General features: G+C 39.5%; 1 protein-coding gene and 1 long non-coding RNA gene across 2 annotated transcripts; both read right to left on the bottom strand.

Annotated features, from left to right (window-relative positions):
• Positions 1-725: 725 nt before the first annotated feature.
• On the bottom strand, positions 726-3949 carry LOC139638507 (uncharacterized). The gene is made up of 4 exons (XR_011694771.1): positions 3635-3949; positions 2610-2835; positions 2121-2209; positions 726-994 (listed from the first exon to the last, which is right to left on the bottom strand). It is a non-coding gene; the product is annotated as an uncharacterized lncRNA (long non-coding RNA).
• A 2496-nt stretch (positions 3950-6445) lies between these two features.
• LOC139638508 (solute carrier family 12 member 2-like) lies at positions 6446-14065 on the bottom strand. Its single transcript, XM_071512655.1, has 5 exons — positions 13604-14065; positions 10519-10641; positions 10308-10383; positions 8062-8157; positions 6446-6600 (listed from the first exon to the last, which is right to left on the bottom strand). Exons 1-5 carry the CDS (start codon positions 14063-14065, stop codon positions 6446-6448), a joined length of 912 nt encoding a protein of 303 aa, XP_071368756.1.
• Positions 14066-14277: the final 212 nt, after the last annotated feature.

The following is a 14277-nucleotide window of genomic DNA, read 5'->3' as shown; positions in this document are numbered from 1 at the left end:
AATCTGATTAAAAGTACATCAACTTTTCTCCAGTTGCTCAAGTCTGTAGGAAATAAATGGACTTCTCCTGATTTTGTGATTGTGTTGCTGGCAGTCTGAAAGCATGGTTACTCTGTGTGTGTGTGTGTGTGTGTGTGTGTGTGTGTGTGTGTGTGTGTGCGTGTGTGTGTGTGTGTGAGTGTTTCTCTACACTGTAAAAACGAACACGTTGGCTCAACTTAAAAAAATAAGTAACCCGGCTGCCTTAAAATCTTGATTTGAGAGAGCTAAGGATGTCTAGTTCTTTCCACTTCCATGTAAGTTCCTACCACTCACAATAATAAGTTAAAGTGACTAATCTGAAACTGATAAACAGTTAGATCAACTTGATATTTAAAGTTCAATCAATAACATTTTTAGTACTACTAACAAGGGAATTCAAGTTGTAGGAACTAAATGCCTAGTTTAGGTGACATTACATTATGAGTCAAACCAACAAACATGTATTTCTATCTTTTGTTGCACAAACAAGGAAACATAAGTTATTTCAACTAAGCACCTTAGTTTAATCAACATAATATTTTAAGGCAGCCAGGTTACTTTTTCCAGTAAAAGTTGGCCTAACTGGCAATCTTAAGTTTGATCAATACCTTGAATAGCATTATTTGCCAAGTCAACTAAATCACTTATTTTCTAACAGGACTGAGTGGAATGCATTCATAAACAAGAAATCACTTTAAAAAAAATATATAGTATTTATTTTGACCTCAACAACTCAACACAAATGTTTTTTTTTTTTCCAAATCAGAGTTCAGGCATTATAAGATTCTTAACAACATGCAGAAAAATGCCAAATCTTAAAAGATTTTTTCAAATTGAGAATCCTCTCCTCCAGGATCACAGCAAAGTTAACGGCGTCCTTGGCGAGCAGGTCTTGTTCACCTCCAGGCTCTTTAGTGATGAAGAGTAGGCCAACGTCCACTCCCTTCACAGCTTCCTCCTCCGAATCAGTAGCCTAAAGATCATTATGTATTAAATTATTGTGTGTGTACCATTTTCCAAACTTCATCATGTAAAGACTCTGGCACAACAAGGACAGCATTATGATATATCCTCAAATTAACACCAAATGACTTTGAAGGAGAGCGATATGATACATTTTTATATTAACACAGAGACTAGAGTTAAAACCCTTTAACGAGGAGAGAAAACACATGTCCCTTTTTCATGAGAAAATAAATAGTTGTAAGACACAGAGTCTATATGTCTTTTTTTATCACTGTCCCTCATTGTATTGTGTAATGGCCGTTACATCCATTGGGTGACAGCGCAAAAAACAAAATCCACCACAAGACTGTAAAAAAACAAAAGTCGACTGGTGCCGCTCCATGGTCTAAAACATCCCTCATCTTAACATGGAGTGTGAATGAATGAATGACTGACTGAATTTGTAGGTAAATAAAATATTTTCAATTTCTAGACAGTTGATCACATGTACCATCAAGTTATAGGTAAATGTCATGTAGATGTCATGTAAAAACATATTTGCTGTAAAGCTGCCTGATTAGGGTATAAAAGCTAGCGCTGTAACTATATAAACAATGGCTGACTTAGTTACTGTTCTATGTAATGTTAGCAACATTTACTGAGTTAAAAATATTAATTCTGTATAGTCAATGATAAGTTATCCTAATCGCCTGATTAGCCAACAGAGAAAATAGAAACTGGAGAGGGTTTTTGTGGTCCTTGAAACTCAGTTTTAAAGAGTGACTACACACATGGTCATTTTGGTGCTCTAGTGGTTGATATATTGCCCCACACCAGTCTGTGATGTCAGAGTACCTTTTTTTTCTAGACAGAAGTATACTGACATCACAGATTGGGGTGGGGCAGATTGTGGAGCAGGGTGAAAATATCAACCAATAGAGAACCAAAATGACCGTGTGTAGTTAATCTCCACAGTGCGTGTGCCGTGGCTGTTCACTGTGTTTTACTCACTACCATTCAGGAACCTGCTGATTTTATTTTCTAGTCATATTATGCTTCAGTAAACCAGAAATATTAACATTTTACCTTTAAGAAAAAATAAATTCCATATGCATTTCTTAGTGTGCCCTTCAAAAGTGTTATGTGTAACGCACCTCTCAGACTTTGTGAAGTTGGAGGGATCCTTTCTCAGGTAGTGAGGCAGTCCAAGCAACACTGCAGCTCTGCTCTTCTGGTTGGAAGTCTATAACACAGAAGAACAGTAAAGGAAGACGCACTGTGTCCCAACTGTGGCAATCAAGACCTGAAGATGGAATGTAAGCATGCTTGTGTAGGTTATTTTTGACAGGATAAGTAACAATAAGGTAAATAACAAAATACACAGGAGAAAAACACCTCAGACAAACTAAAGTCTGTCTGTCACTTCTCTAGCCGCGCTGTAAACACAGCTGGTGGACCTAAGCATCCGCAACCAGAACGTGATTTGAGCACCGATTGAGAACGCACACGCAACTGAGCCAGCAGACATTTGCTAGTTTCTGATAATCACAAGGTAACATCGCCCCATGCTTACAAGTGATGTCACAACTTCAATCTCTGTTCAGTGGTGAGAAAGAATTTGATTAAGATCAGACTATCCTTACTTGAACATCAAGGGACTGAAGCAGACTGTGAAGCTTGGTCCTGCTGCTGGCTCACACTCTGTACAACTCCAGCAGTGTTGGAAAATACTTGTCAAGTCCATCTAAGAAAGACTGGTGGAGATCAACAGAAACCAGAACTCTGCAGCAATCTGCAAAGAGAACAAGAAACTTCATCCAACAGGGGACAGGACAGGCTGCTCCAGACCACTCAATATGACCTCCAGCCCTGTAAAGAAAACAAGTCAATGTCAGATTGATATCTCCATATCTTGTGTAATTTCAGTCAAATCCACAATGTCATCCACAGCAAATACAGAATTACTGTTAATAAACTAAATTCAGCCTTTTAACAAATAAACCATCACTGACTAATATCATGCAGGGATAGACAATAAGTGAGAGAATTGTATCTTAATATCATCATAGATTAATTTAAACATCAATGCACTGACAAAGAGTGAAGCTTTGTCATGCAGCAGTAAACACATTGTTTTATATTATATCCATGTTAAGCTATCTGTTGATAAGCTTGCTAGATAAACAGTGGCTCTGTCCCAAATGGAAGAAAACATATTTTTGGTAGCATTTCTTGGTAGGAAGTGAAACTTTTCACGTTTTGGGTTGTCTCAAATGTATAGGATCCATAGAAAGCATCCTTTCAAGGGACCTAATTTTAGCCAATTTTGAGGGAAGCATGCCATGGTTCCTTTAGCAACTCTGATGTCCCATAAAATATTGCGACCCTGGGGGAAGAATGCAGTCAGTTGTTTCTAGAAAATTAATAAAATCGCAGCAGATGTTTTCCTCGTTGCCCCGGACTGGTTAACGTTCCCCAGCTGGTTACCGGTCGGTAACAAATCGGTAACTTAATCAGTGAGGGGCAAGGAGGAAAATGTTCTGAACACAAATCAATGAGGAAAGAATCCTGTAGTTAGCTAGCTAGCTATAAATAATATGAGGATTTGGCAACAATTTTAACATTAGGTAGGATGGCATTGCATGTTGTAACTTACAAAAATATTTACCTGAAATGATTTGCTCTGTCTTGCTGTCCTCTCAAACTGCAATGGTCCTTTTTTCTGGATGATGCATGTGGAGCAGGAGGGTATGTCCGTGTGGGCGTGTGTGGGTTGTCCAAGGCAGTTTTGCAGGGGCTACTACTCACACTTAATTGAGTCAACTCAGCAATTTAAGTTACCTGGACAGTTCTGATTTGACTGATGAGTTGACCACATTAAAACTTAAAATTTCAAGTAGGCCCAATGTTTTAGTCATTTTTAGTTGAACTGACTAAGGAAAAAGAATTGAGGTAACTAAAAGCCCAAATTCGTTTTTACAGTGTAGAGTGTATGCATGTCTGTGTGTGACACCATGTTTACATGTGAGAGAGACAGTGAATGTACGTGTGTGTGTGTGTGTGTGTGTTGCATGTGTTTATATGTGTTTTCTATATCTATCCCAGTGTGTGTGTGTGTGTGTGTGTGTGCGTACTGCTTCCTGTGGTCTAGTCAGCTCTAGATGCAGAGCGACCGGCCGCGGCCCACAATGCCGTTCTGCCAGCCTGGCACAGGAAGAGATGTCAGCAGCAGGGGCATTTCACCACAACTCATCACAGGAAATGATGGCTGCTTGTTGCCAGAGAAACGGCTCCCAAATTTGAGGTTGTAGGAATATTACATAAGCCTCGCTAATACTTAAGGTCTCGTCGTGAAAAGTGACTGACTCCACACTAAAAAGACTTAGGGTTCCTCAAGGGTTCTTTGGTTAGTGGTTCTATATGGAACCATAATGAAGGAAATGATTGATTTGTTCAAATAAAGACAAATCAGAATGAAGAACCCAGCGTGATTCTTTAAAAGTTCTTTTAATACTGATGCTGATTTGGAGCATTTCATGTGTTCTTAAATGGTTCCTGATTTGAGCCTGGTGCTGTAGAGCAGTGGTTCTCAACGTGGGGTCCAGGGACCACCAGGGGTCCTTGAGGGGGTTCCAGGGGGTCCCCAGCAAATTGACGAATTGTTAGACTTCAGTATTATTTCATTTACAAGAAGTGAACACAATTAGAGAATGTAGAAGAATGACTGTTTTGATCATAGTTATCTCTCTACCTAAAATACAGATAGTCATGGAATTCTGGACAAAATCATATCGAACAATAAAAATATTCTCAGATTTGGGTTTGAGAGACAAAATCTCATCTAATGGGGGTCCGTGGCCCATAAACGGGTTCTTTATAGCACCAAACGGGGTTCTGCTATGACACAAGACACAATAAAAAACATTTTCTGGTACTGCATGGAACCCTGATAGTAGAAAACTTTGGATCTTTCATTTGATGATAAAAAAAAACGGAATTCTTGAAAAACGGAACTCATTCTTTTTTTTTTTGTACCAGCAACTGAAGCATCCAAAGGTTTCTAATCTACATGTCCCACCAAATCAGGATTGGGGTCCATTCATGAACTGAACTGAGGCTGCATGGTAAACTCCAGTTCAGTTCCTGGAGTTGGAATGTGAATGTCACCCAGCTGTAAGGAAACTGGATTGGAATTGAATTGGAATGACAGGAAGAATAATTGAATTGCATTAAATTCCATGAAATTTGCACTGGTTAATTCAGCAAATTTCATCCTCCTGTACGAATGAGTTTCACAAAACACAGAGTTTGGGCTTTTCGCTGATGGACATCTCGCCCCCGACACGGAGCGGCACACACCAGCAGAAGCCCAAACATGGAGGTAAAACCGGCTGATACTCGGTGACACAGACGCTCCTCCTTCCTGACAAGCCAGACTGTCAGAGCCTGCAGCCGGGAAACCAGCCAAGACAAGACTGGGACCCACAGTGAGGTGACGGGCTGTGGTGGAAAGTAACTAAGTACATTTACTCAAGTACTGTACTTAAGTACAATTTTGAGATACTTGTACTTTACTTGAGTATTTTGATGCTACTTTATACTTCCACTCCACTACATTTATTTGGCAGCTTTAGTTACTTTTCAGATGGAGATTTGACACAATGGATAATATAACAAGCTTTTGAAATACAGCACATTGTTAAAGATGAAACCAGTGGTTTCCAACCTTTTTGGCTTTTGACGTCTTACAAAAAGCAGTGTAGTCGGGTCACATTTCAGATGTCTATGAGTTGTTAACAGCTCCACCAAATAGTGATTTTTCCCTCTAAACCTCACATGGTTTCATTTCAATAAATGTTCAAATGATCCAATATTTCAGCAAAAATCAAAGATTAGAGAAAAAGTCCAAAAACTGAAAACAGATTTTTATATCAGAACTTTGTTTTTTCTTCTTTCCTCTCCCATTAATCATCTCACGACCCCTCAGATTTATCTAGTGACCCTTTGGAGGGGCCCGACCCCTAGGTTGGGAACCACTGGACTAAACTAGCTAACTGTATATAAAGTAGTTCAAACTAGCTCCACCTCCAGCAGCTACAACAGTAACATGCTGCTTACACACTGATGCTTCAGTATTAATAATCTAATGATGTCATATATAATAAAATATCAGTCAGAGGGACCAAACCACTACTTTTACTTTAATACTTTAACTACATTTTGCTGCTAATACTTATGTACTTTTACTTAAGTAGGATTTTTCATGCAGGACTTTTACTTGTAATGGAGTATTTTTACTTTGCTGTATTGGTACTTTTACTTAAGTAAAGGATCAGAGTACTTCTTCCACCACTGCTGGAACCAACAGCCAATCAATACATGGATCAGGACCAGGATCAATGATAGACTGGTCTAGAGATAGATAGATAGATAGATAGATAGATAGTAGAAAAGGGATGATATCTCAGAATTGAATATATCACATGTTCCTCACGTTCAGCAGCTCGACGACCGTCTCAGCGAAGCCGACGACGTACATGGCGACCGCCACGGCGTTGGCGAAGGCGAAGATGAGACCGATGGAGCCTCCGAACTCCGGCCCCAGGCTCCTGGAGATCAGGTAGTACGCCCCTCCTGGGTGGCAGGGACACACACACACACACACACACACACACACAGTTTATTTTCTATTACATTAATAATAATAGTTTTATAACATGATGCTTTGTGGTCTGGAGCTGGTGGGGACTCAGTGTCTGGATCAAAAACACTAGTTTGGTTGAGGTTTCAAAGGATGTTGGGATTGATGTTAGGAAAGATCTGTTGCTTTTCTTTATCTCTGGAGAAATATAGCATCAATACCGTATTAATTTAGGATCATTAATGTCTGAATTCTTTCTCCTAATCCCCCGTTAGAAGAAATAAGAGATGCACATAAAAATATCCACCTGCTTTCACTGTAAGAAAAGCATGAGATCTAATTTGTAAATGGCTGCACTCACAGATTTCTGAGACGTTTCTCCTTTCTGACCCAGTAGAGACTTGGAGGAGAACGAGTGCAGATTAAGAAATGTGAGAAACAAAATGAAAGAGCCAAGTGAGAAGCATCAAATACCAGAGTGAGACAGTCCGAGGCTCGTTTCTCAGCAGCAGAGTTTCAGAAGTTATGAGAACATTGGTCAAAATCTCACAGTGATTTTAAATGAAACTCATCTGTGTCTATTAGAAGTGAAAGAGAGGAAGAGGAGCTCTGGCTTGGGAAGTTGCTGCACCACAGCCACAGTAGGACCAGTGTAGCTGTTAGTAGGAGTGACCTGGTACATTGTAGGAGCAGTACAGGAGCCCAGTACAGGCACAGCACCTCCACAGTATAAAATGACATGGTCTTAAGTCCTTGGTTGACAAATTCAAAAACTTTTACTCACTGGATCCTAAGGAAGCGTAATGCATTCACTTGAGAAAAAAAAAAAAAAGTCCTGTTTTTCTGAATTAACGAGATAATTATCTCAGAATTCTGAGAAAAGTTTTCATGGAAAAAAAATAATTCTGCTCTGTTTTTCTGAATTAATGAGATATCTCAAAATCCCAAGAGAAGCTCTCATTCCTACTTGAGAGCTCGATTTCATGGAAGCAAACATGTCCCGCCTGTTTAGTTTAATCCAATTTTATTTTGCTTTTGGTCTGTAACATTGGGAGATACTTGTGTCTTTACGTAATATAGATGGTATTGCAACCCTAGGCTACTCCATGCAGGTGAGAGCTTCTCGCAGGATTTTGAGATATCTCGTTAATTCAGAAAAACAGAGCAGAATTTTTTTTTCCATGAAAACTTTTCTCAGAATTCTGAGATAATTATCTCATTAATTCAGAAAAACAGAGCAGAATTTTTTTTCCATGAAAACTTTTCTCAGAATTCTGAGATAATTATCTCGTTAATTCAGAAAAACAGGGCAATTTTTTTGCAGTGGATGCATTACACTTCTATAGGATCCTCTATATTTTAGAGATATTGGAAGACAAACTTTAGGTTTAGATGATTTCACCCCCAAACTGGATAGATGTTAGAAATAAACTTCCTGTTCCAGACTGTCTCACCTCCTCGTACGAAGCCGTTGGTTGCTATAGCAGAGGTGGACAGACCGGTGATGGTGGTGACCAGCGTCGCCATAGCGATGATCGCAATGGTCAGACCTGTTATAGACACAAGTAAAAAAAATCAGTTTGTGTTTTATTTTGTTGCTGTATTACATCATTTTGTTTTGTGACTGATTGCTGATTAGTTGGATCCAGGGAGGCTTGTTCTCTGTAAAGTCCTTTGAGGCAGGCTTTGTTATAAAGGCTGCAGAAAAAAACTTAACTGTTTCAACCCTTCTGTATTAGAACAGGACCTGTTACTCTGTTACGAAAACCTGAATAAAGCCCATGTTACAATAAGTCAGAATAGGACTAGGACACATTGAATAAAACAGAACCTGCCTCTGCTGTTATATGAGGATAAAATGTCACCTGTGTTACATGATATCAGAATATAGAGCAGTGGTTCCCAACGTGGGGTCCGGGGACCCCCAGAGGTCCTTGAGGGGGTTCCAGGGGTCCCCAGCAAACTGATGAATTGTTAAACTTCACTATTATTTCATTTACAAGACATTAACACAATTAGAGAATGTAGAAGAATGACTGTTCTGATCATAGTTTCTCTGTTATCTCTCTATCTCCAATACAGATAGTCAAGGAGTTCTGGACAAAACCATATCTAACAATAAAAATATTCTCAGATTTGGGTCAAATGGGGGTCCGTGGCTCTAATGTGGACTAAATGAGGGGTCCTTGATATGAAAAACGCTGAGAATCACTGATATAGAGGATCAGTCCTGTTGCACTGCTCTGAAACACAGCGTGTCAACCCTGTTACATTAGGACGGTGACACATTTGGCAACTTTAGAGCAGATTGGCAATGCTAGACTGGCAATACTCATAACAACAAGCAATGGAGTCAGACCCGGGGTGGAAAATATACACAAATGTAGCAGCAACATACTGTATCTGTTTGTGATTAAACTAACAACACTGTGGCAACTCCTTGGGCTCTGTTGTCACTACCAAAAGAGATGCCTTAGATTGTAATTGCTCAACTCAGCTCAGTTTGTAGTATGAAATGGCAATAGTAAATAGAGTAATAGAGTAAATAATAGCCAAATTTTGGAATGTTAACTTCCCAGTAAGTGCAAGTTACCAAATCCTGGTTAATTCAGCAACAAACTTGTACTCATGTCTATTTTTCTGTAGTTATGTTGTTTTTTATGGTATCTTGTTGTACTCAGTTTACCTTTTTTTTTTTACTCTTTTTTTATTTTATTTTACCTTGTGCTCTATTGTATCTTGCTGTACTCGGTTTACCTTCTTTTTACCTCACTGTTTTAATCTCTTATTCTCACAAAAGCCCTTCTAGGGACGGGTGTTGCAAATTAGCATCCGCTATAAACACTATGATACTTGCATCAGATAGCTGTTCTCAGTTTCTCTGTGTATATTGTATCTGTCCCTATCAAATAAACCACAAATAAATAAATAAATAAATAAATAAATAAGTGTCATCAAGACTTCATCATATCACCTCACTAGACGTTAAGATGTTGCCTGTCATGTTGCACTCAAACCACCAGCAGCTTCAGAAAACACTGATATGAGTCCATTCATTTTTCTATGACCAGATAAATGTCAGCTGATGTTAACGATGGTCTATCAATCAATCAATCAAACTTTATTTATATAGCACCTTTCATACAGGTTAGTGCAGTTCTAAGTGCTTCACAGATGACTGACAAGTGGACAATTAGAACATGTGTAGACCGTATAAACAATTTGAGACCGATGCAAAAAAAAAAAAAAAAAAATATATGACAGTGCAATACAATAAAAATTGATTTAAAAGCAAAAATATATCATAATAATATTAATAAAATAACAGATTAAATAAAATAGAATAAAATTTGACAACATAAAAACAATAAAATATGTGAATAAAATAAAGTAAATAAAGTCTAAAAACCATTCTTAATCAAAAGCCAGGCTGAAGAGGAAGGTTTTAAGTTTACGTTTAAAGACTTCAACACTTCCAGCTGCTCTCAGATCAGATCCACAGGCAGACTGTTCCAGCGGCTCGGAGCATAAAAGCTAAAAGCTGCCTCACCTAAAGTTTTAGTCCTGTGCTTTGGAACAGCCAACAGACTGGTGCCAGAGGACCTGAGGGGTCTAATAACCAGTATTGTACCAGCATTGTAAAATCAGCCATGAGGCAACAACATGTCTGTGTGGAGGAGGGACGAGTGTTTCTACCCACCGACTCCCGCCTGTCCCACGATCCAGGACATCCTGATGAAGAGCATCACACCCCAGATATTCAGCATGCAGCGGATCTGAAACACACACACACACACACACACACACACACACACACACACACATAGAGGATCACATGGATGTCTCGGTCTGTAGTTATAAAGCCACAGAGGAGGATACAGGGAGCGTGTCTGCAGGTCTCTCTCTCTCACCAGGACTCCCGTCACCCAACCGAACTTCACGCTTCCTCCCTTCGCCTCCTTGGCCGCCATGGCCGCCGCCTCCTCCGCCGCCGTAGGCTCCTCCCCATTGGCCAGGCCCTCCTCAAACGGCTCCTGCCAGCCAATCACAGCCAGGACGGAAATTAGTGCTTACAGTGAGGTCAACAGAAGAACGAGGTTCAGCTCCTACAACACCAACGTTACAAACAACCAGCAGTGAGGAGGTCAGAGGTCACAGGGCATTATAGGGTTATTATAGTTTTACAGTTTCCATCGGTTTTGGATTACAACCTGCAGTTCTTTAATCATCTGATAAAGTTGAAAATGTCTGCAACATGTTTGGGGTCAATTAATAAATAAACTCATCAAATCCAGTTCAACTGAGGAGTTGGAATTTGAAAAAACCTACAGGAAACAGAACTGGAATTGAATTGGAATTTCAGGAAGTTGAATTCAATGACATTCTGTGAAATTCCATGTTTTTTTTTTTGTTTTATCTTACCATATATCTGAGATTACACATAGATATTATGCAGTGACCAAAAAAGTGTGAAACAAATCAAAACTATCTCATATTTTAGATTCTTTGCCTTGATGGAAAGGCAAAGGCTTTGGAAAGAAATTCATACATAGGATCAACTTCACTATTTATATTTGTCTAAGAAACTCATTTCAAGCATTTAAGCAGAAGCCTTTAGATCAAAATGGCTTTAAGAGAATGAAGAACATCACGTCAACATAGACTTTTGACGGGTAGTGTATATATTATCTATACTGAATATCATAAAATGTTAAAGGAACCTTTCAGCTGGTATTTGATGCAGAACATGTAATGGTAATCCATACATTATGACTGAATGTGTTTGATTTGTTGAACTGAGTGGTAACACTTTACAATAAGGGTCACTAAGTTAATTAACAGTTAACTAATGTGTAATTTACTAATGGTGTTCATGTATTAATTTAATAGTTTATAAAGATGACTATTAAATAATGTATAAATTAATACCTTAGTTAACATGAACACATTAGTAAATTAAGGGTTAGTTCATGCTAACTAACCCTTAATTAATGTACCCTTACTGTAAAGTGTTATCAACTGTCTTTTATTTGATTCATAATGTTTTGATTTATAATGTTATAATGTCAGTGAGTCGAGACAAACTCTCTTAGAAGTGGAATTTCATGGAATTTCATGGAATTCAGTTCTGTTTCCTGTCGTTCACATTCTGTTTCCTCACAGCTGGGAGACTTTCACACTGCAGGAGCTCAACTGGAGTTTAACATGACTTCTCACTTCAGTTCATGAGAGGAACCAAACCCTGGTCCTGCAAGTTAAAAGTCTGCACTTTGTTGTGTCATTTCCAGTGGTGGAAGAAGTACTCAGATCTTTTACTTAAGTAAAAGTACAAATACCACAGTATAAAACTACTCTTGTTACAAGTAAAAGTCCTGCATTCAAAATGTTACTCAAGTAAAAGTATAAAAGTATTAGCATCAAAATGTACTTAAAGCAACAAAAGTTCTCATCAGGCAGAATAGCCCATTTCAGAATAATACAGTATATATTATATTATTGAATTATAATTATTGATGCATTAATGTGTAAGCATCACTTTATTGTTTGAGCTGGAAAAGGTGGGGCTGATTTCCACTACTTTATATACTGCTGGGTATCTTACAGTAATCTATAATAATACATCGCAATTTATTAGTTGATTATATTTTGTATTAATAATCTGAATCTGCAAAGTAACTAGTAACTTAAGTTATCAAATAAAGGTAGAGGAGTAAAAAGTACAATATTTCCCTCTGAAATGTAGTGGAGTAGAAGTATAAAGTAGCATAAAATGGTAATACTCAAGTAAAGTACAAGTACCTCTAAATTGTACTGTACAGTATTCGAGTAAATGTACTTAGTTACTTTTCACCTCTGGTCATTTCTCATTGTAAGTAATAAGCGAAGGAAGCTGAAAGTCAAACAATGTGTTGCTGTAAATCTACAATGTGAGTCTATACAGTGACAGAGGAGTGGGTGACCGGCCGGGGATGCCTGGTCCTGAGAGACAGCATTGTGTGTGTGTGTGTGTGTGTGTGTGTGTGTGTGTGCGTGTGTGTGTGTGTAACGTGCAGGTCATGCTCCCAGTGATGTCATGCTGCCCATTCAGAGCCTCTCAGGTGGGAGGGGGGGGGGAATGCTGTATTATTTAAACTAAACCGCAGCAGTGGGAGTTAAAAAGACTCTGACTGGACAAACAGTTAGAGAGATGAGAGAGAGATGATGAAATGAAATCTCAAGACTCTGCGCTGCCATGGAGTTATGACAAAACGAACCTCAGGGAGACAGGAGATGCTGTAGCTGTCTAATATATTCCCTCTATTCTTTTGGGGCAATTATGGAGATGAGCCCTAATGAAAAATCACCATAAATCCCTATAATATCACTATAGAGAGTTATAGTGTGTCTGTGCTCAAAAGTGAGTTTAAACTGTTATTATCATACTTTACTTTTGCGTTTTGAATCTCCTATGGTATCACTCTAATTTTCCTATAATAGTCTATGCGTATGTTGTGCTCAATAGTGAGTTTATAGTGACCATATCATTGTTTATGGAGTTTTTTTGTCACCTATGGTATCTCTATAATATTCATGTAATATTCATGGTGTGTTTGTGCAACCGTATCATACTTTATGGAATCTCCTATGGTATCACTGTAATGTTCCTATAATATTCCTTATAGTGTGTTTGTGCTCCTCAGCAGTAACTTTATAGTGAAATTATCAAACTTTATGGCATTTGTTTTTCCTATAATATTCATTTAGGGACTTACAGTGTTTCTGTGATACTCAGTGAATTAATAGTGGCGGTATTATACTTTATTGTATTTTGTAAATCACCTATCACTATAATATTTCTGTAATATTTACATATAATAGGCTATTCCATTTTGCTCTGAACCTTGTAGCTTTGTTTGTATAGCAGGCCGATCCGTCTAAAAAATATTAAAGGATTACTATATTACAATACAGTAATTTTAGTAAGGCATGATACCCAGAATGAAAACAGTTTATTACTTTATCAAGCTCGTCGTGCAGCTCCGACAGCGACGGTCTGGTCAGCTTCTCCCCGAAGGGCGCAGCGGTCTGCCGGTAGAAGTCTATGTTGGGAACCGCGTCGATGGTGTTGTGTCCGAAGGTCCGCATGTAGTAGGTGTTGGAGTGGGAGTCTGAGATGTGCGTCTGGCCCGTGCCCGTGGAGTGGAGACTGACCGAGTCGCTCTTCACCGTGTCCCCGTTATGGGAGACGTCCGGCGGGAGGCCGATGTCCATGGCGCTCCCCAGCCCGCCCGGGTCCAGGAACCCCACCACCCGGAACCGGCCTTTGGACTCCTCCGGGGGTTTGGACCCGTCGCTGGAGGCCGAGCCCGGGGCGCCTCGCTCCCCGGACGCGGTGGACGCCGCCTCGGTGACCAGATCCACCTGGAAGCGGCTCTGCGGGGAGCCGCCGGACTTCAAGGCCGGCTTCTGTCCCGACATGTCCGCCTGGAGATGTGAAGAAACCTCCGCAGGATCGCTGATGTACCGGGAGACGACCGGTTACCGTGAAATAACCACCTGGTCGACGAAACGACGCTCCAAAACCAAACAGCAGCGCCGCAGCACCGGCATTTAGTACCGAGCTGTCAGTGAAGAGCTGCAGACACACAGAAGAGAAATAACGACTGAACTCATCAGACTGAGATGCAGAT

This window comes from Centroberyx affinis, unplaced genomic scaffold, assembly GCF_046629955.1.
Source record: "Centroberyx affinis isolate AG114_WGS23_722 - 3 ecotype Tasmania unplaced genomic scaffold, CSIRO-AGI_Caff_v1 ptg006427l_1, whole genome shotgun sequence".
Classification (NCBI taxonomy): domain Eukaryota; kingdom Metazoa; phylum Chordata; class Actinopteri; order Beryciformes; family Berycidae; genus Centroberyx; species Centroberyx affinis.
Note: the sequence above shows the minus strand (reverse complement) of the source record. Positions and strands in the feature narration are given on the sequence as shown.